Genomic DNA, 23,474 nt, shown 5'->3' on the forward strand with positions numbered 1-23,474 from the left:
CATGAACCCTCACCCCAACTCCCAAAAAAACCAAACCAAACCAAACCAAACCAAGCCAAGCCAAACCAAACCAAACCAAACCAAACCAAACCAAACCAAACCAAACCAACAAAAAAAAGAGATAGTATTGTCACACCATGGCACTCAGTTTGTAAATTTCTTTCTTTTACTGCTACCCTCTGTAATGCTTTTTTCAATACCACCAAAACATGATTTTTCTTCTGTGTGTTGACCTTTATCTACTGCCAACACAATGAAGGACCCTGTTCAAATATGCGTCATTTTCTCTCATAATTACTACCATTTCTTATAATTTGTCTTTCTTACATCACCTCTGACATTTTGCTGAGGTTAGTTTGAACTGTTTCAGCTTAAGATGTTTGTGACTTTTAATATTTTTTTTGCACAAGTCCAGCATTTTTCACTCAAGTCAAGAGTTGAGGTTTTGCCTCCGCCAGTCTGTGCTTTACCCTCTAACCTGCCAGTTTGTTATCTGGGCTTATGAGCATTTTAATTGTGTTCTCTAAATTCACATATTCAGTTACATAGCAGGAAACACTGACTTTTAGCTGCCTCTTGGTCACTTGCTCTTTATGCTTGAGGGTTCATTAGATAAATGTATTCATTCAGCTCTTTGTTCCCTGGGGCTTTGTCAAACGGTTCCTATAGTGATACTTCAGTCACATCCACAGAGAATGTGTTTAATTAATTTGGGGCTATTTTCACTCTCTGCCAGCCTGTTCATTTACAGATGCTCTTCATTCATTTTCATGCATCCTCGCTTTTCCCCAATGACTTTTACATTAGTTCCTGGCAGTGTTTGGTGCTTGTTTTCATGCAATTTATTCCACTCTGTGTGCACTGCAAGGAAGACAAAAACCCCAGGATCATGGTCATTTTTATGAGGCCTGACGGTATCCATTCCCAAGGAGCATCTCATGGCTGAATCTCTGCACAGAACCACAGTGGAAAAGTGACAGCCAGCTCCCCACTCTTCACTGATATGCAGTCTGCCATTCACTCCTGGCTTTCCATTTTCAGTGAGAAGAACCACAAAGAGGAAGGTGGATCCTACTACTGCTCCTGAAATTTAAATGCTTTTACATTGGAAAAAGTGCTGATTGTCTTTGGACAGCATAAGAGTTCTGAATTTTTGTGTGTGCACAGATCAATTCTTTAAGTTTTGCTCACTCTGCCAACACAGCCAGGCCTAGGAAATCACACTGGTTTGGATACTGAAACAATTTTCTGACCAACTGATAGTTTAAAAAAGGATCAGAGCAATGTCTTCTTGTTTGTCCTGTTTTTACTGAAGGAGTTTTGTCTGTTTAAAGTATTGCCAAGACAAAGCTCTGTGTTTGAAGCTGTCAGCTTTCCTTAGTGCTTTTGAACCTATTGTTAGGATTTTTAGCATTTGTTTGCTAACTTCACAATCTCTCTTTGTAGCATCCCTTGCAAATATTAGTCCGGTTTTTAAAGGAAAAGCTAAACTTAAGATGTCTTTACTGAAGTAGCCATAAAAGTAATCTGGAATAGGTACTGGAGTATTTTTCTTTCCAATTAACTTTTGCTCTCTACAGCTAAGCTGCTTCTCCTGCTGTTAAAATGTTCTCCTTCTGATGGCTCTTCTCATCAATAACCTAAGGCTGGATGGCCTTTGGCTGTGAGGTCAGCTGGAACAGACTGGCTGGGCCACAGTCCTTAGGCACTTGACTATGGGGCTGCTTTTAGCCCTGCATGGTCAAAGCTAGTATTTTGAGTATGGTTTTTTTGTGTATTTTGCATGAAATAACATTAGGCATATACTGAAATCTATCAGCAGGAGTATTTGAAAGTAAAAGTCTTACTGGGATGGGACTGGAGGAGCACAGAGCCCACCTATGCACAGTCTCATCTTGCAGCACACTGGGAGTAGTTAACAACTGATGCTACCCCTGAGGCACTGTGTGAGTGAGATCTTTTTGGTACAGGCCAAAACATTGTCAGGGACCATGCCTGCAAGTCTGAACCCTCAGCAAACCAGTCAGTTCCTGGGCCTGTCCCATTTGGCTGTGCAGGTGCAGCTGCTGAAGATTGGAATGGTCACCTAACTGGAGCTGAGGCTGTAGCAGATGCAAAATAAAATGCATTTGCTAATTTGCACTTTGCTTATAAATAGGGGAAATATATATGGTCATAATCTTTTCCATTTGCTTTGTTTTCATTAAAGGAATCCTGACTGATTTTATGGTTATGTCAGTACCAAGTACCCTAGGGTCACAAGAAGGACCAAAGCAGATTTGCAAGAAACCTAAGAAGCTTCTTGTCAAACAACATTTACATGCCTGCAATGCCTATTGACAGCTGATGAAGTGTTCTGCTGATAATCTGCCTTCCCAGCCTGCCTTTCCTGGAGGACCTGTATCCATACACTGCAGCACTCCAGTTGTGAGTGATCCCACCATGTCTCTGAGAGGTGATAGCCCTGTGGCTGTGCATGGACTTGTGAGTCCTCCTGCTTGTCTCCCGTGCTGCCTGGTTTTGTGAACAGGTACCTGGGACAGGTCCCAGAGCAGAGCAAGGTGTCCTCACCACGATGTACCTGAGATGCCCTGGCTGCCCCACATGCCTTCACTTCCCTACACTTTGTGAGAACCCTCTGCTCAACATTTCTTTTCATTACAGCTGGACTTAGAGACTGGGGGCTGCCATGCACTCTCATAACCTGATTCCTGTCCTGGAGATGAATTCTACCTTTGAAATTATTCTGGATAATTTCAAACAAATCTGAATAGATGAGATTTATATGCGTCATGTTTGTGAATGTATGAAGTCTGTATTGTTTTGTTAAACAGATGAAAGGGATTATTAATTTGACACTTGGAGTTACTATCTGTATGTTGATTTTGTGTACAGCGTGTACTTTAATAATAGATTAATCCATTACATCTCACTTCATCTCAGAAGAGATACAAGCTGTTGCTTCAGATGGTTTAACTCTTATTTTCAATTATGTTCATTTCCTAAGGGTAATATGATTATACTGCTTCTGTTAAATCACTTAGCCAGTAGAGTAAGTTGCCCAGAGCAGTTATACACAACAATTGACTTTTCTTTATTAAGTGTTCAATACATCTTCCTTAGCCCTTCTGTGAAAGCCCAACTTTTTCTACTGCAGTATTATTCACATCCTTGAAAAATACTTATGATTCTGGTATGGTGCCATCCAGCCATTCATGGATGAACAGTAGGATATTTAAATTCTTCCTGTGATTCCATATTGTTATGTCACTCTCAGAGTGTACCAAATTAATACATTGAATAAATAGTATCTGATTGATTGTTGGCTATTAAGAGGACACATACCTTTTCACCTTTTGGGCCTGCTTTTCCTTTCAGTCCTGGCAACCCCTGAAGTCCATTTTTACCCTAAAAGGAAACAATAGTTTTAGTTAGACATTCTCTTTCATGTAGGTTGAACAGGCTGTACACTTAGCAGCAGAGGCTGGATGTAAGGGTGCTGGATTCTAACTCTTGGTTTGTACAGTGGGAGGAGGTATGGGATTTGGCACAGAATGCCCCTGGCAGTGCCCAAAACGTGCCTCTCACCACATCTACTCTTCCCACAACAAAGTGGCAGAGAAGCCTGTTTGGGGGTACAGATGGAAACACCTGCAGGCTGCATTTGGATTTGGCAGAGTGTCAGCAGGACAGCCACAGCACTATGGAAAGGATTTTTAAAACTGTAGGATTTGTAACACACTACTGCCAGCTGCTGCTCTGAGTGCACAAAATCATACCATGAACTTAAGCCTGCTCCCACCATCTACTAAAACTTTTTTTTTTCTTTAATCAACCTGAACTTATTAAGTTTCTACCAGCTAAGATCCTTCATGAGGACACATCTCTGACAGGCAATGTGGGAGACTAGATAGCATTTCACCCTATTTTCCGTTCTAAACTTCACCAGTCAAATGAATCCTAAATTATTATTCTATACTGTTCATATTACCTACATACAATATGCAGATGCTCTTCCTATAGAAGCTTGTTCATTAGCTAGAAAGAACTCCCACCAGCTTTAAAGTCAGTGCTGTTATAAAATGGGACTGCTTATCAATTCACTTAGCACATTCAATAAAATATTCAAAAAGCAAATAAATAGTATTTTTCTACTGGCATTTTGGGAATCTGGACAGCTGTGGTTATGGACTCTACTGAACAAATTTTAGGACTGCCTTAATTTTAAAGATGGGTTATATAATGTCATTAGGGAGAAAAATGTATCTCTAAGACTGAAGGGTGTTTTTCTTCCTATGATGATTTTTCCTGTAGAGTTACTGGTAGCAGGTTCATAGAAAAGTAGCAAACACATGACCAACATGATAAACATAGAATATACTAATTTAATTGGTGAAGCCCCATCAAACCAATAGTAAAGTTGCATGGGTATATGTAAGATTGAAACCCAGATGCACATGGACAAAAGCAAAACTACAAAAAGTACAAGACCCTGTCACAAGGTGCCTATGATAGAAAGTAGGATTGTTTCCACAAGGAAAAGGCAAATGGTTTTTGAAGCATTTGAATTACATTTGAAGAATTTTCTCTAAGTCATATTGGTTTCATAGAATTTTCTTTGAAGATATGCTGCATGACAGGCTTCTTTTAATATATAAAATATAAGCTTCTTATCCAAAAACACCTTAATGACACATTACCTGAGTTTTGGCTAACTCTTTGCAAACCTAGCTACACTTCTTAGAAGATACCAGTGTCTGAAGGCAGCATTCAGAAAGAGCTCAATAATGCACCCCATGAATGACCATTGAATTATTTTTTTAATATCTTAAACCAGTTTAATTTCAGGTTCAGTTGCAGGGGGCAGGAAGGGTCAGGAAACTCCCAGCAGTGGCATGTGTTCGTATAGAAAAAGAGGAGCAGGTATGGGAATGGTGACAGCCTCTGGGTAAGATCCTGGAGAGGGGGAAGATTCACAGTGGCAGATAAACAGAAAAAGAAAGAGAAGGAGAGAAGAAAAAGAAAAAGAAAAAGAAAAAGAAAAAGAAAAAGAAAAAGAAAAAGAAAAAGAAAAAGAAAAAGAAAAAGAAAAAGAAAAAGAAAAAGAAAAAGAAAAAGAAAAAGAAAAAGAAAAAGAAAAAGAAGAAGAAAAAGAAAAAGAAAAAGAAAAAGAAAAAGAAGAAGAAAAAGAAAAAGAAGAAGAAAAAGAAGAAGAAAAAGAAAAAAAGAAAAAGAAGAAGAAGAAAAAGAAAAGGAAAAGAAAAAGAAAAAGAAAAAGAAAAAAAGGAAACGAAGCTGGGCAGTAGAACATCAGTAGAGGACAGATACAGAACAGCAGCTGAGATGTGCACAGAATATGACAGCTATGGGTTTGTTTTTGTGTGCTTTGCTGGACAATTCCTCACACAGAGGATGCATGTGCAGGCTATCAGCAGCTTGTGGTGGACTGACCCAGGGGTGGGAGTTGTCTGGAGAAGCTGGAAAGGAACATCCCAGGAAGAAGACAACAAATGTGACAGAGAAGGCTAAAGCAGAGGAATCCAGAGAAAGGAAAGCAGCAATGAAGAAGCAGAAGATGCAGTCGAATTACTGCACAAGAGTAAAGGGGTGAGAGGTACCTCTCAATTAACTCAAAAGCACTCTCAATTAACTACAAAGTTAATTGCAGGTGAGGTTAGGAGCAGGCAACATGGAAATGTGTCTATGGAGGATCAATGAAGCACCCCTCTAGAAGGGGTGTGAGTATGCCCCCTTTTTGAAATTCCTCTCTGCAAAAAAAGCCAGCCTCACCAGACCTGAATTCCTGGTACAGTAACTTATGATATACCATGCCTCTCACTTTCTTTGCAACTGGGAAATCATAAATTTCTCTTAGAAACCTGGCTTTTGCTCTCTTGACAGCCTGAGGATGTCAACTATGGCACGAACTGTCTTCTAATGAGAGGAGATGAAGAAAACACTTTGCTGCTTAAACCTCAATGTAGCAGAGCCTCATTAAAAATGTTGTGTTTTGCTTAATTCAATTAACCAAAGCACGTATAAGAGGGTACTTACAGGTAATCCATTTTTACCAGGAATGCCCTAAAACAAAACACCTTTGTTAGAAAGATAAATAAAACAATGTAATATTAACTAATTAAATTGTGATGTGCCATGCAGTGACAAAATTACAAAGCAGAACTATATCAAACACTGTGGCACAGTGGGATGTTTTGCACCTCTCTTTAATCTCATGCATCTTGTGCTGATGGTTCACAAGGATTTGAGGTGTGAAATATCCTGGATATAGAGAAGCCACTGAAGGAGAATGTGTTTTAAATTTCAATACAGGATGTAACCAAAAGAATGTATTCTATCACCATCTGTTGAAGCTGGGTGGGTCAGTGATCCTTATCTCTGTGGGAGATATCCTCTGCTAATGGGCCATCTTTAAAACCAGGTGGGGCAGTGTTCTCTATCTTTTCCACAACCCATCCTCCCTCCAGGAAGATATCACCTGCTGCTGGGCCAGTGAGTCCCACTGTATGACTGATAAAATTACATCATCCCACTGGGAGATGCTCCAGCCAGGGAGGGGAGCCAAGCCTTTCCTACCCAGATAAAAACTGAGGTTTTGAACAGCAAGACACCTTATTTACATTGGATTCCAGAGGAAAGTTGGACCTTCCCACATCATCACTGCACCTTTGGGGGACAACTGCACCCTTCTACAGGAGCACTGCTTCAGCTGAACCACATCTGCCACTGCAGGGAGACTGCAGCCACCATTTAATGGGACTGCTACCAACACTCTGACAGACAGGGTGTCAGGTTGGATTCTGACTCTGTCAGTGTTTTTGGGGTTTTTTTATTACTGTATTTTTGCCTGAGAGCCCCTTAATTTCAAAATTATAGTATTTTGGAGGGAAGGGGTTTACATTTCCCATTTCAAAGAGAGGCTCCTGCCTTTCTTAGCAGACATTTGTCTTTCAAACCAAGACAGGTTGTGAGTTCTGCACCTTTGCACACACTCAAACCTGGCAGCTGGGAGGGTGCTGCAGTACTGCCCAAGGTGTTGGAGTTGCTGCTCTAAGAACATTTGTATGTGGGCACAGCAGCTGTTTGCCTTTGCTTTCTGGTGGGTGCCACTCACCAGGTCCCTGTCCCTGGCACCTGTGCAGGGCAGGCAGGATCCTCCTGAGCTGCTGGGTTGAAGCCCATCCTGCAGAAGTGTGACTGGTGTGAAAGGCTGTGTAGTTCCATCTCCCCATGCACATGTGATGGATCACCATTACCCTTTCCAAAATACGTGTTTTCTTTCAACAGAGAGAAAATACTCACAGGCTGACCACGTTGCCCAGGTTTCCCTGGAGATCCAGGAGGTCCTTGATCTTTATTTTCCACATCTTCTATTCCTGATCCTCCTAGAGACTCTGTGGATCCATCCTCTACTTCCTGACCTTTCTGGCCCTGAGTAATTAAAATGTGAAATATGAAAAATATGTTGTATTACTTTTCCCATTTCTCTTTCTTCCCCTCCCACCCCATTCCTTTCTCCTACACCCCTTGGTTTGTTCAATGCAGTCAGAACCTGACAGACACTATACAAACTGCATATTCTGTTCAGAAAAGGCATTCCATATTAAAGATCATTCATGCACCTACAAATAAGTTGCTCTCTGAACTCGTTACCTAGATGCAAATTATAATGATCTTATTTCATATCCACATAAATCTGCACAATCTAAGTCAATAGTGTAAGTTTGAAAAAATACAATTTTCACATACTCAGTCTGACAGGGAAAAAATTGTGGGAGTTAAGATAAACATGTTTAGGTGTGTTTCAGCTAACTTCCCAAAAATCAGGACTCTAACAAAGGATGGTTACATATTGGTTAAGTGGCAGAAGATAAAACGATAACAAAGAGTAAAAACGAACAACAGCAAGAATAAAATATTGCTAAACATTAGTATTTGGTCAAGAGAAACTAATAATAACAAAAGGAATAATTTAAATATTCCAGGAACAAAATAAGACCTTCCAGGAATGAAGCTTGGACATTGATACATATTTAAATTAAAAACCAGTATACAGAGCAAAACATGTAAGCCTGTATCATATTTTGAAATAAGCCCTCATATTTTAAATTACCAACAAAATATTTTGAGTTCCACTAGCAACTAATGAAAGTAGGAAGGATGAAATATAATAACTGCAAAGCATTTTAAAATTAACAGGATGACAGCTTTTAGAAAAGGAACTGTAAGCTGATTTTTTAAAGATCTATCTGGGTTTTGCCAAAAGGAAAGATCTCAATGACCAGCAATTTTTAAAAAATTATTATTATTTTTTTTAATCTAGACTCATTACAGATATGCTTCCCATCTGGAAAAGCGATAGAAGAGAATCTATTTAGTTGAACTGCGGTTAGAGATCATAGCCTGAACAAGATAACAGGATTGTTGGTCCAGTGCTAGAGTACTGAAGGAAGTAGCAGATGATATGGCAGGATCCCTCTCAATCACCTGCCAAAGATCTTGGGATTATGGGCAGGTTCCTGCTGGCTGGAAGATAATCAGTATTATTCCAGTCTACTCAAAGAGTGTAAGGGAAGGTAGAGAACTACAGATCTGTCAGCCTAACCTCAGCTCCTGGAAAATTATGGAGAAGATCATTGAAAAGCATTTAAAGAACACTGCACTTATCAGGAACACTCAGCCTGGGTTCACAGAGCAAAAGTCCTGTTTGACTAATTTGATATCTTTCTGTGGTGAAGTCACCCACATGAAGGATGAAGAGACAGAGCTGGATGTAATTTCCCTGGGTTTTTTGTAAGGTTTTTGACGCTGTCCATTGCAGCATCCTTTGGGACAAATTTTCCAGCTGTAGGATGAGTGAGTTCATGGTGTGCTGGGTGAAGATCTGGCTCAGGGGCAGAGCTCAAGGGTTGCAGTGAACAGGGACACATCTGGCTGGTGACTGGTCACCAGTGGTGTTCCTCAGGGATCAATCCTAGGGCCAGTTCTGTTCAATATATTTCTTGGTGATCTGGACACAGGAGTTCAATGCACCATGAGCAAGTTTGCTGATGATTCCAAACTGGGAAGTGCTGCTGACTCCTGAAGGACAGGAGGCCTTGCAGAGGGATCTGGATAGATTGGAGCATTGGGCAGTGATTAATAGTATAAAACTAAACAAGAAAAAATGCTGGATTCTGCACCTAGGCAGGAGTAACACTGAGTACAAGCAAAAAAAGAGAGAGAAGTGGCAGCAACTTTTAAAAATTGTTATTTTCTAAATGATTGGTCATTATTATAATATATAATCACCCTGGGTATCTGTGTAGTGAAAAATATTTAGAAATTGAAATAAGGTTAAGGAGAACTTGTAAAGATAAGTAAGTAGCAAAACTACTTGTCACAATAGATTTAAGCTTAAAGCGTCACACTTCTTAAATCAAGACTGAAATTTTTTAAAAGAAAAATGGCCCAAAAATAAAAAAAAAATGAGAAGAATAGTAATAATTTATCTGATATTTAGTTTAGTTATTTATTTATATAAATATTATAAATATATATATATAATATATATAAATATTAGAACAGCAGCTTTTAAAAGATGTGAATGCAGGCATGAAAATGATAGAGGAGTTAGAAGTTCTCCAACAAATACTGAAACTTCTTGTATGTCAGTTCCAATGGATGATCCTTAATTTAATGTTTCACCAGTTGCTATATTTTACCACAGTAAACACATGAACACAAGAAGACCCTGCAAGGAGCAACCTTAAACATTTGAAGGAAACATACACAGTGTGGAAATTTTATTCTAAATTTCTGTCATTCAAGACACAGTGGATTTTCTAGCAAAAAGAAGCTGTCATAACTCACTGTAGTTTCAAGCAATAAAAAGAATGAAATTTTGGTGTAGGAGTCTCAAGGCAAGAGGAAGGAAAGGTCATTATTTATTTTTTCTTAGAAAAGAATCTGTGGTGACTCTTGGATTAGGAGTGTTAAATAATAAAAAATGTACTATCAGCTGATTATTTTGAAATACACCAGCAAATATTCCAGTAGCTCACAGGATTCCAAATGGGTGTCCTATGTAATTCTAATTTGCAGGATCACACAGAATTCAGGTTACACACTACCTTACATATGCAATGTGTATCAAAGTCCAGATTTTCCTATTCTTAGGACTAAAAGATTAGGCATACCATAAATCCATTATACAGACCTCCTCTCTTCTTACTTCTGGCAAAACACCAGCACCAGAGCCATCTTCTTCTCTTAACATTTTCTGTGTGACAGGGGAAGACTCACTGTTTCCTTGTCCAGTTTCCATGACAGCTGAATCTAAATAAAATAATTGCTTATTAATGAGAGAGCAAAACAAAACCTGCCCAGAGGTATTTATCAGACAGATGCTGTGAGTTGTATGAAAAAAAAATCATTCAGACTATGGCTAAAATATATTCTAAAGATTAATATTAGACATATTAGAGCTCTGAAAATTTTAAAAGAAAAGAAGAAAAAAAGAGAAAGATGAGAGTAAAATAACCAAACATGTATATTTTAAGGTCAAGGACTGTATTGCACAATCATGTTTTCCTCGAGCTCTAGTCTAAGGGTTACTTATTTGTCATCCATTTAACACAAAAAAATAAGAGTTAATTACAACAGGTACTATCTGAACTACCTATGGAGTTTAAATAGCAACATTGTCTTTGGCCTTATTAATATAACTAGCTGTTCTTTTTGTTTTCTAGGAGTGTTCTGAAGTTGTCCTAGCATGGACAACTGGGTTCCTCACTGCATCAGGCCCTGCTGTCATTGCTTAGCTGCCTACACCTGTACCCAAAACACCCCCCTGGTGCACTGGGCACATTAGAAGTAGTAAATAGTTGTTTATTCCATGGCAGGATTCAGTTTTGCATGAAAGGCTGGGCTTTACTGTATCAGGCCATCAAACAGATACTCATGTTAAATCCCTTTTAAAGATGCCACCTGGCTTTAGAGCCAGCAGGATTATTTGCAGAGGTATTACTCAAGGAGTGCCATGCTTCTTACTGATGAGAGCACAATGAAGAGGATTTTTCTCCTTTCATTCCCTTTGCCTGATACTTGCCTTTGCACAGATTGTCACAGCAACACCTCCTCAGGTCAGTTTCTTAGTTTTACCCAAGTTCTTTTTTTAAAAAAAAATTAAAATATGAACTGCAATTCTGTAACTGAAACTTCCACGCTATAGAAAGGTAAATCCCTTCTCTGCATGCTTAACAAAGATGAGTCTGAGATAAGCCCCTAAACAGAGGGAGAAGTGAGAGATGTGTTGAACAGTGGCTGTAGTTGCTGCCACTTACTTTTGCTGCTATTAATAAATTGCAGTTTAACAGACTGCACTCTCAAAGACCAAATGTTGGATGTGCTAATTCTTTTCTAGCACAGGGGATGTCCAAAACCACTGGATTTTCCTTTCCTGGCCGCACCCAAAATACGACAGTGGTTTTCCAACACAGGGAAATGACAGACTCAAAACCAGAGAATATAAATGATCCCACCCCCCCAAAAAAAACCCCAAAACCCGAGGCAGTGCCTTGTTCTTTAAATTTAGCTGCTTCTGAGGTTTCTTCTGATCTGTGATTTCCAGAGAAATCATTCTCTTCCAAATAAGACAATATGGTTGGGGGGGCTTCCACTGGCTCAGCCAACGTATCTTCAGGCTAAAAAAAAAAAAAAAATCCCAAAGAATGGTTTAGAGGAAAGGCTTATCACGTATTTTAAAGGAAGGACCACTAGATTACCTTCCTCAAAGCACAGTGATCAGAGCTACCACATCTATGAAGCAAACCAGAATTCTGAGAAAAACCAGTGTAATACCTTTGGGCTCCATTCCTCCAAAGCAAGGGATGTACACTTGACAAACCCACAGAGAGGGAGGAAACCACAAGCAATGTACACTTGTCAGACACTGCATTTTCAAGTAGGACCTTTGCCTTGTTTCATTCCAGCTCAGCACTGCTTTACTATTAAAGTGTCTTTATCTCACGAGTTTCTGACTTTTCTTCCAATTCTCTCCCCATCTCACTGGTGGGACAATAAGTGAGTGGCTGTGTGGTGCTTTGTGGCCAGCTGGGATTAAATAACATCTTTCAAAAGGAGGAATAAAAACCAAAAATTCTACTATTGCTGTGTGTAATTTTGAACAGTGAAATAATTATGAAGATTATTAAACAGAAGATAAAAACAATAGCTAAAAGAATGTATATTTTTCTGGATAGAGAAGCTAGACATTGTTCCTGAATTAGCTACAGTTTTATCCAAATGAGGAAAAGTCAAGGCACAGTACGATTTCATGGATTAAATTTTGTGGTGTGATGTAAAATGCAGAGGAGTCATCAAGCACTCACAACCACAAGAGGTGATTTTTCTGCCATTTGGAAAAACCCTACCTGGCTGCAGAAATCTGGGAAAATTAAAGCGCAAATCCTGCATCCAGTGAGGAATTAGCCCATGCAGCAGTACCAGCTGGGGCAGCTGCCTGTCTTTTGATCACTTAGAGAAGGATGAGAGAGCAATGACTGCTTCAAGGCTCAAAGAAGAAGAAGACCCTGATAAGAGGGAGTAAAGAAGACAGAACCAGATCCTTCTCACTGGCTGTAGCCAGTGAAAAGAAATGAGACAAAGCACACACATCAAAATACAAGAAATCCAGGCTATGTGTCAGGAAAAAACCCTGCATTGAAACAGAGAGGTTGTGGAATCTCTATTCTTGAGGAAAACCCAAATCAACTGGCACTGAACAACCTGTTCACTGAGCAACCTGCTGTATTTGGCTCTGCTATGAAAAGAGAATTGCACAGGGCAATTTTCAAAGGTCCCTTTCATACTGAACTAGTCTGTTCTGTGCAAAGCACAAGGTAGGCCAATATAATCTTAATGAGTTATATGTAAAAGACAAAAAAAAATTTATTCAAGCACATCAGGAGCAGTAGGCTGGGTCAATACTTAATAAAGTTATAAAAAGAGTGATCAGAGTATTTGAAGTCTATAATAGAGAAAAAAAAGGTTTTCTTCCATTCATGTTGACCCTGGAAGAGTTAAAATTCCTGCAGAAAAGTGTTCTTGGAAAACTCAGCAGTGGATATGACTAAAACTGAAGCTTTTTGTATGAAAAGGTAGGAAACACAGTCAGTGAATGACAGTACATCACAATCAAACAGGTTTTGCCCTCAGGTTCTGTAAGATTCAACAGTGAAAGAGTTGAAGCCTGTACAATATTAGACAAATGTGAGCATGGTTTCTGTGAAGTCATTTCTCAGAAACCTACTGATTTTCTCTAAGGGAACTAATGAGAACTTGTATTAAAAAGAAGAATGTTTGACACAAGCAGCATGGAAAGCATCATTGTGAGGAATGGGCTGGAATATTTAAGCCTGGTACAAAAATTGAGGAGGACATGATGTGTTAGAAATCCCTAAATATGGTAAGAAACAGCTGTTTACTCTGTCATCCAGTTGATTAGCCACCAAGTAAGAGCTGCAGACAGCCTGTTCAGAAGGGCAAGAAAAAGGTGCATGTCCTTCACAAAACATGTCATTAAATTAGCTAAGGAATTCTGAAGCAGAAATCAGTGGGTGGTAAAATTCTCATTTGTTAAAAAAATCCCAAACAAAGCAAGAAATTCAAGGATGAATAACTCAGCTGAGTCCTACTAACCACATATACTCTTGGCTCAAGCATTTCCTGAGATAAAAATTGATGCAGAGTAAAACTGTTCCCAGGAAGTGTCATATATATTTTCCCAATCTTGTATTATACTATTCCCAAGATCTGGTTGCTGATTGTTGTCAAATACACCAGATTTTTTATCTGGCACTCTGCCATCATTCTCATGAATGGGTGCACATTGTTCTCATGGGACCCCTTGGTAACACCCAAATATAAAAGCTACTCATCCAATCCAGACCCCACCCATTAAAAGAGTAATATTAAAACAGAGTTTTGAAGTAAATAAATGAAATAAATTTACCCTGATGGGAAGACGAGAAGGTGCAAGGGCTTCTTGTGCCTCAGAAATGTCATGGTCTTGGATGCTGCCATTGCCACTGCTGTCCCCTGAAGCCTGTGCAAAACCCAATTAATTGGGAGGAAGTTCATAAAAGTCGGGGAAAAAAGCATGATCTCCAAGGAACTGTCTATATAAATGCAGAAAAATGCCCCTTTTTTCAGCTGGTGAAGCCATTTCACTACTTACAGCATTCCATGAAAACAACCCTTCAGAAAAATAAAAGCCATAGTTCATTTCCTGAAAGGTGTTTCAGGCAGAACAAAATGATACTTTTGAAAAAAATAGGTTTAGGGGTTGAACAGGAAAAAAAAAATCTGCTCCACAGATAATTTTAAGTATGATACTATGTTTTAGTGTTATGAAAGATGTCAAATGGAAATTTACTTTGAAATCTCTGAGGCATTGAGGAAGTGTTTATATGAATACTTACATAAGGGTCATCATCTTCACAATGATCTTCAGTAGCCCTTGGGTCAGATTTGATTGTCAGATGTTGAATGGAGCCCTGCATGGAACACAAAAAACATCTCAAGGAAGTAATATTTTAAGTAGCATGTGTGAGGGGGAGTGAAGGTGGAAGGGTGGGAATTAAACAAAGCAACAAAATATCCCAAACTGTGTTCTGATTTACTTGGAAAATGATCTGAATAAAAATACCATGACAATAATCCGAATTTAAAGATATAAATAAGTTCAAAAATTTTCCTTTTGCAAAATGTAGAGCAGAATATAATGACTGTCATGTCCCAATGACACTAAGATCACCACACTGTATTGTTAGTGCCCCAGCTGAAGCATCTAGTCCTGGATTATGTCATCCACTCTGTAAAACACTGTCTGCTCTTTTTAGTTAAGAAGTGCATGGCAGCTCCAGAAGTGGCATGTGAAAACTCTAAAAATGGAGACAAAGGATGGGAGGGGAATACCACTAAGTGATGAAGTGAGTCAGGAAGAAACCAGTTTAAAACTTTCCAGAGAGGAAATAAAGGAGATGGATTTTCTGATAGCAAATGTTTATTTTTTCAGAGTCACAAACTGTATTTCTCAGTCTGACACTCTGAAGGAGCAGTAACAATTTCATTTAAAACATTTAACTATTTTTTCTGCAGACTCAAAGTGCTTTAAGAAATGTGGTGGGGGGAGTGTTTCCTTATTACAAGTTTTCACAGAGTTAGACATGATGCACAATAGGGCACAAATATTCAAGTCAAGAACCTGTTTACATATAACATACAATCTAGAATATTTTAGAAAATAATAAAATTTGTGATTCTAACTTTAAAAATCTTCTGATTTATCCACCTTTGAAGACCATGAAACTCATGCACTCAGTGCCCCCTGATTTTTCTGGCCTTCTGAGGCAATAGCTCAGTAATCTCAACATCCTATTTCTCTCAAAACTTAATGGGCAACTCAAATATTGAACTATGTCAGGCTGACTGAACAGTTCACTGAAAAATCATACATGAAAGGAAGCAAAACCAATTAAGCAGTCTCCTGGAAGTGATCTTTTTTTTTTCGCAGTACAAGTGAATCACATTTGGAGAACACATTTTTTTCCTCTTGCTCTAATCTGTGGCCCTGGATGGCAAAAAAAAAGAGCAAAATTTAGAGCTCTAATGTTTCCCAAGTGTTACTGCTAGCCAATCCCTCCAACTAGGAAAGTCATGGACCATTCTGCATGATAGGGATGGTAGGTATGTGATATTTAACTTCCTCTCTGTGTCTTACAGCTGCTGCTGCCTTCCCTGTAAAACTAGTTTGCAGCATCTGGCATTGCCACTAATTCAGCTATACTTGGTTGTTGTCTGGCTTTTACTTTTCTTTGCAAGCATCAGGGCTAGATTTTCCTTTGGTTTCAATAGAACTGATGATAGTTATGTCCTTTTGTGTCTGACAACCAGAGCCTTAGACACATGAATTCCCATTAGCCAGAGCAAACCAGCATCCGACATCTATTCATTTGCACAATCTGCTATGATTTGTTTGTGTTTTGGGCAATTAATGTAAACGTTTCTTGGCATAGAAAGAGAGTTTGGGTGAGGTTCAAACATTTAGTTTTTCTACTCAGAAGCAATTGTGGCATATGATGCATGAAGAAAAAAAAAGGCACAGGAACCTAGAGTACAAGTCACAATTAGTGCTAATGAAGCACTCAGAGTATTGGCTGAAATTTATGTACCCAATATAGAATACAGAACAGTCTGTTCAGGGGAAATGCATTACAGTGTCATCCACCAGGCATTTCTGTCATCATATTTACAGATTTATTGGTGATAATCTCAGCAAGTGATCATCACATGTGTTTTCCAGGTGGGATACCAAGGTGGTTTCCTTTCCTTGAGTGTTTCTCAATCCTACTTAGTGATCAAGCATTCACAATACTCCAGTCCTCCTATTTGCCTAAGAAAGGTAGCACCAACCTGCAGTTTTCCTACATATCATTTCCATCCTTTATTTCCTGCTAATCCATATAGTTCTGTGATTCTCGGTGCTTTGACTAGTCAGAAAAATGATAGAAGTACATTAAACTAGCTGCTTACCAAATGGAGCTCACAACCTGCCAGTACACCTGAACTTTGGAAAAAACATCTTTATTGCCTAAAGAAAAGGATCCACTCTGTTTTGTGCTGCTGCTTGACTAATTAAGAAGAGACATCAATCTCACAAAACACAGTACAAGTTCTGAAGTACAGGAAATACAAAACTAGGGCAGATAAAATGTGACATTTTCCTTTACATATGACAATGGTCGATCTCACACATAGTGGCTGCTCTCAATGGCTGAGAATTTCAGTCAGGATGCAGCAGGAAGGATGTTTGCCCTCAAGCTAAGAAGGCTTGGGAGCTTTGTAGTAGTGGTTTTGGTGCATTCTATTTCCTGAAGCACCTGATAAGCTTCAAATAACATACAGATTGCAAAAATACACCCTTATCTTCCAACTATCTTTACCTTTGAGGGCATAATTTTTCTTCTGATGTCAAATATGAATACCTAAATAATAAACGTTTGAAGCATTGGCTTAATAATAAGTTATTCTCAAAAAATTAAGAAAATGAATTCTCTGAAAACTGCCCTTCTTAGAAAGGCCATAAAAATTATGTGACATATTTACTTTGAAATTCCTAATATTCAAACTGAAGATTTGGCTTAATACATGGACTAATAATAAAATTGTGAGGCTCTCTGAACATTTGCTTCATATTAAATTAATATATTCATTTAATTCCTGTTAAACCAGAGATTATATAACTTCACTGTCTAAATTCTAGATAGGTATGGAAAATACAAGCTGTATGATTTGAACCTACTTGGGATATAGCTAGTGTAAGCAGGGTTTCTTGGGTAGAGAGTACATGCATTAAACACTGAGCATATGAATTTATCAGACAGCACTTACCGTGAACTTTTCCAGTCCTGTGGCTCCTGCATTACCAACAAATATCCCAGAGCCAGCTTCAAACACCAAGGCTCGAGCAGACCTTTGGAAGTGCAGCCTCTGGTACTCTTCACAGTCCATGAACAAAGCGACATCATTTCCCTCGACAGCCACCGTGAATTTATTCCACCGGTTAGTCATCACCGGCACCTTGAAGGAAGCAGCCTCTCGGGAGATGTGGGACCCAGGCTCCGTGTAGTACATGATGATCCTCTGGGTGCTGTCCTCCACTGGTGAGATCCTCAGCCCCAGGTAGATTGTCTTCTGGAAGGCGTCGGTGATGGCGAAGAGCACCCCGCCGCCGTCGCGGTTGGGTTTCGCCGTCACCACGACGGCGAAGTCGCGGTAGAAGGGCGACGGCACCATGGCGCTGGTCAGCCGGCCGATGTTGGAGTCTGGGCCAAAGCTGTACGCTGGGAACCCTCCATAGCCCGTGACAAAGTAGACAGAGGGAGGGAGAGGGACTCCGATCAGCTCCGTCAGGTCAAGGTGTCCTTTGGAGCCTCGCTCTGCGCACGAGAAAAACCGTGTTAGTTGTCCTTGGGATGCGCTGCCCCTTTGGTTTGAGTGATTTAAGAAAGGCTGAGAAACTGAAATTCAGGGTTACAACACCAGGGATGTACTGCTGATACTCCAGGCCACAGTCCAGGTAGTGCTTAAGCACATCCAGCTATGCACACATGTTATTTTCTGTCCTTTGACTAGTGGAGGTTACTCGTATGCACATGTAAACATTTGGTGAAACTGAATTGCAACAAGTATTTCCTGCAACTTCAGCTGTCCATAAACTGTAAAAAAAAAAATGCTGAATGTGCTTGCATCGTAGATTCAGTGGAAAACGAGCGACATTTGATTTCTTAAATATATTGTGATAGTTTTTTCTCACAAAGACAGCAATAGCTCTGTACAAACATCACGGCAGAGTTTCACAAAACAGGATAAAATTTAGTGGGATTGCTTTAGCCCTTGCTGTTACCTATGTCTACAACAGAGGTTAGATTTTATTTATTTTCTATTTTTCACATTTATCCCCTTAATTGCACTGTATACACAACAAATACTGTTCAGCAATCACCACTCAGTTTTGAAAGAAGAGTATTTAAGCTTTGGCAAACAGGCAGAATTATGCATCTCTGCCAAACATGCCCAGAGAGACAACTCCTACCAGGTAATGAAGGAGCAATGACAACAGCTAACTCTCTGCACACAATTTTAACTAGAACCTTGGGGAGGCACACTCTAGCAGCACACCAGAAACACAACTATCAATTTTCTTCTTCCATAAGGTAAAAGTAATCAAAAAACAATTTTTAATCATAATGACTGATTCAGAACTGAATCTATACAGAAATTCTCTTTCAAATTTTAAACTTATTCAGTTACCTGTGACTGTAATGGCTATATAGACTGAATAAGTCCAAATGGAATAGTTATGGAAAAGGTATGACAGTTCATCTGAATACCACAAGCAAAATGAACTGAAAAACTTTGCTTAAAATACCTGTTTAAAATCAGGCAAAAGAAAACAATCTTACTCTTTGCTCAGTAAACTGGCAAGCTGGTTCTGATGAAGAGCTAGAGAATTTATTCAGCTGCAATGTACTTGTGTCATTCATTGTTCATATGTACCAGGCAGTACCAGCCTGGAATATGCATGGCAAGTGTTTTCCATTGTATTAAAGGCCTTGCAAAGAAATTGTAAAGTGTTCTTCCTGGGCAAAGATGTTATAGTACAATTGAAATAAATCCTAATGTCTCGTCTTCTCTGTACTTCATAATCATAGAACCATAAAAGTTGGAAAAGACCTCCAAGGTCATTGAGTTCAAGTGTTAACTCAGCCCCATCGTGTTCATGACTACACCATGTCCCCAGCTGTCACCTCCACACACCTTTTGAACACTTCCAGGAGGAACTCATTGACTGAAAAAAGGCTGATGTGCTTCATATAGAAACTATTGCTCTGAAATATTTTTGAAAGCATAGAGGTTTTGCTTAGAAATGGAAAAAACTAGCTCTTCATCTAGAACCCAAATTCCTTTGGCACTTAAATGCTTGGCCAGATAGAATTTTTTTCCTTTTCCCAAAAAGTGGATATACTTCTTTTCTGGCCACACACAGCTAACAATATTTTGATTGTAAGTCTAATATTGGGTCATGTTTTCTATTCACACATATATACACATAAAGGAACCTGCACTACAAACAAAATACATAAGCCATTACACAAGAAGTAAGTAAGAAGGTAAAGAAAATAGTGATCTTGAAGGATAATATAGGAACTGTACACAGATACCAAAGCTACATCCAAATAATCATGATAAAGTGACCAAGAAAGGAGATGGACAATATCTAAGGTCTTCAGCAATCAGGCTTGGATAGTAGGAGTATTAATTAATAGGAGTGAGATTAATAAATACAACTGTAGTTTCACATTTCCCATTCTCTAGGGAAGATTTGTGATTGGAGCTGCAGCCTAGTTGCAGTTTCCCAATCACTTACCCAACAGTGACACACAGAGCCCCAAACACGAGCTCATTCAGCCTCTGAGACAAAATGTGTTTGCAAAAGGTGGCAGCAAAAGACAGCAAAGAGCCAGAATTTTCATTGAAGTAAAATAAGTCAGAAGGGCCAGGAAGAGTCTGAACTTCAGTGAGGCTGGGGTAGAAGCTTCCATTTATCCACTGCAGAAAATCAAAATGAAACAAGAATTGTCTAGCCAGATTCTGTACTTACAGCTCATGTCCAGCTCTTAAAGGATTTATGAGGACCTAGAGACACAGTTAAAAGCAGAATACAGACCTACAGCCACAGGTTTTCAATCATCTCTGACAAAATTAATGTGTCCCTAATGCAGTTATGTTAAGAGTAAAAATACTCTTATTCCCTTACATAAATAGGTAAATGCTGTGCTATTTTAAGTACCTGTAAGCCAGCAGAGAACTGTGTTGCATCAGAATAGTTCTGTTCCAAACATTACTGAGGCACTGGATATTGGGGAGCATCCAGAATTCATCCCATTTATATCCATGTTTTCTAGACCTGGGGCACTAGAAGTTGTAGTACAGAACCAGCTTTGACATTAGCTATATTTTGTCTTAGCAAGCATAACCTCATAAATTGGGATGGTATGTTTGTAATTCAGAGCTATGAGCTATGCTGTACTTGCTTTTGTTACTATTTGTTACTGGATGTTGTAGTTGGAATTGTTATAGAATTTGCTGGTAGCTGGCCATTCCCACTGAGCAGCTTCAGGGACTATTTGAGAAGCACCAGTGTGCTGTAAAAATCATCCTGTAAGTCAGTATGTGGAGGGTTTCAAGGCTGCAGATGACAATAGTAGGGGTTAGGCTGTTGTTTTTTGGGTTTTTTTATTCCAATTTTTGATGTAATTACTTAGGTAGGGTGAAATTTCAAATCTGTGGGATCAAAATGCTTTTTCACTGCTTACAAGGGATGAAGTACAGAGGAAAGAAAAAACCCTACATGCTTGGAGACCTACTACATTTGTTTTAGATGTTAAGGCACAAACACAGTATTTATGTGTTATAAAATGGAATGAAAGCAGGGGTAGAAAAAATATTATACATTCATATAATTTTGCTTATTACACTTTTTGGTTAGGAGCCTCCTTTCAGATGCAGTGTCTGGCACCTGCAGCACTGTCTCTGCACTGTGAACATGTGTTACCTCATCCTGGTTGCATCCTCCTCATGTTTTCCCTCATGGAACAGAGTAGACCCAAATTCTAGGCCTGATCCAAAATCCTTGAATGATCAAGCTGCATAATAGAATCATAGAATTCTTTGTGTTGGAAGGGACCCTAAAAGCCAAGTAGTTGCAGCCCCTCTGCCACAGGCAGGGACATCTTTCACTGGACCAGGTTGTCCAGAGCCCCATCCAACCTGGCCTTGAACATTCCAGGGATGGGACATCCACAGTTTCTCTGAGCAACCTGTGCCAGTGCCTCATCACCCTTGTAAATAAGGAATCGAATCGAATCTAATCTAATCTAATCTAATCTAATCTAATCTAATCTAACATCTGATCTAAACCTACCCTTCAGTTTATGTGTCTGACCACTAGATGCCCTTGGGAAAGTCCCTCTCCAGCTCTATTGCAGGCACCTTTAGGTACTGGAACTTGCTGTAAAGTTTTCTGAAAGCTTTCTCTTCTCCAGAGATGATGCCATCAGGATGCTATATTAAAAGCTACTTTAGGAATATGAATAAAATCCAGAATTTTCTTACAAACAGTAATTTAAAACATGAGATTATTCACTGGTAGTAGGACATTTGTTTTTCCTGCTGTCTACAAGAGCTCATATAAAACTTGAATTACCACAGTCCCTGTTTCTAGCTGATACACCACACTTCAACACAGACTAACTTCAAGGGAGTAAAAAAAAAATCATACTATCACACAGGCTTTGGGAAACTACTACAGTAGAGTCAAAGGCTACAGGGTTACAGATAAAGACACTGTCAGTCTACTTTTAGCCATGGTTTCACTGCTAGAAAGTATAACAGATAATATTTGTCATTTTTGGCCCCAACCACTTATTTATTTTAGCAGCAATATTCATTCAGCTGATATTTTAAGGGTTGTCCCATTAATGTTCTCTATTATATTTTTAGCTAGAAATGCCTGTTAACCATTATTCAGGTAAATCAGCTGCCACATTTAGTCCAATTCTGCTCCAAGTTAATGCACCATGGTGGGCTCATAAGGGTCAGAATAACATGTTCAAGTGGTTGTTATTTGCTAAATATATGAAGACAACCATCCTGTTGCTAAGACTATGACAGTTGGTTTTAACTCACTCAAGGGAGGGCTTGGATGGCTCCACACAGATGAGAGTGGGATGGGCACTGGCTTTTGAATGAAATTACTATTTTCTCTTTATTTTTAGCTTAACTTCACCTAGAGTTTCCCCTGTTCTTCTTCAGGCACTTTTATTGGAGCTGCACCTGGCCCATGCCTGCAAAAGTTCATTCACCCCATGGCCATTAACTCTCATCCAGTGCAAGAACACCTTGTTCCACTGCTGTCCACTGCTGCATGAGCTCCTTTTCATGGTCTTTTAAGGAAATGAGATAATTACAATATTCTACGAAGGCTTTCATAACCAAACAAGGCTCAGAGCAGCCAAGATCAGGCACTTCTCTGTCTGTAAACTTGAGCCAAGCTGACCTTGCTTCCCTGTCCTCTTCCAGTCCAAATAATCATAACTCCAGGTTGTAAGCTCCTTTTCCAGCAGCATAAATAAACCATCTCTGTCTCAATGGTGCAGTGCCTCTGCTGTCTCTACTCTGCACACAGATGTTGTAAATGTAATAGAACATCATTTTACTCTGAGTGGAGTTACCAGGTGCAGTAAGAAAATCACTTCTTCCCTGCTGCCAAACCGCTTTTATTTTGGATTAACAGGAAATATTTATAGCAAAACCATTAGGCAGAGAAGGATTTCCACATCAACCAAATAAAATTGAATGAAGTACTGCAGAGAGAAAAAGAAGGGGAGTATTGCAACACAGTCCCAGATGTGCTGCACAAAATGGAAGGGGCCAGTGTCATTGCTGCTACCAGGAAAAACAGCATTGGCTCTGCTTGGATACATTTTTAGCTGCCATCACTACACTGCTGGAAAACATGGATAGAATATGTTGGTATTAAAGGCTGCAGCATTTCCTTCCAGATGCCTCAGGAAACCTCAAAAGTGCTTTCTGGTGGTGTTGCACACCTGGAAGTCAGGCTGCAGCCAGCAGGAGCTGGGTACTCACTGACACCCAGAGCAGAGCTGGCATTCCTTTGAGAAAAGCACTTTCCAACACTCTGCCAGCTCCTGCTTTTCCCTCATTGTTGTTCTGCCCTCTACTGGGTGAATGCTTAAATATAGCTAATTAAATAGACATAGTTTGCCCAAAAATACTGTTTGGGGGATTCCCTCCCATCTCACCACCAAAATGCTGTCTTCCATACAATC

At 39.4% G+C, this 23,474-nt stretch overlaps 1 protein-coding gene across 1 annotated transcript in view; it reads right to left on the reverse strand.

The window, feature by feature from the left end:
* The window catches only part of LOC130249732 (collagen alpha-1(XV) chain-like), a 115,274-nt gene that overhangs the window by 60,454 nt on the left and 31,346 nt on the right, over nucleotides 1-23,474 (reverse strand). The window contains 8 exon segments of the mRNA XM_056484782.1: nucleotides 3,346-3,408; nucleotides 6,055-6,081; nucleotides 7,321-7,449; nucleotides 10,217-10,335; nucleotides 11,576-11,702; nucleotides 14,012-14,104; nucleotides 14,481-14,555; nucleotides 17,452-17,999. Of these exon segments, the coding sequence (XP_056340757.1) occupies nucleotides 3,346-3,408; nucleotides 6,055-6,081; nucleotides 7,321-7,449; nucleotides 10,217-10,335; nucleotides 11,576-11,702; nucleotides 14,012-14,104; nucleotides 14,481-14,555; nucleotides 17,452-17,999 (1,181 nt within the window).

This window comes from Oenanthe melanoleuca, chromosome 2, assembly GCF_029582105.1.
Source record: "Oenanthe melanoleuca isolate GR-GAL-2019-014 chromosome 2, OMel1.0, whole genome shotgun sequence".
Taxonomy (NCBI): Eukaryota; Metazoa; Chordata; class Aves; order Passeriformes; family Muscicapidae; genus Oenanthe; species Oenanthe melanoleuca.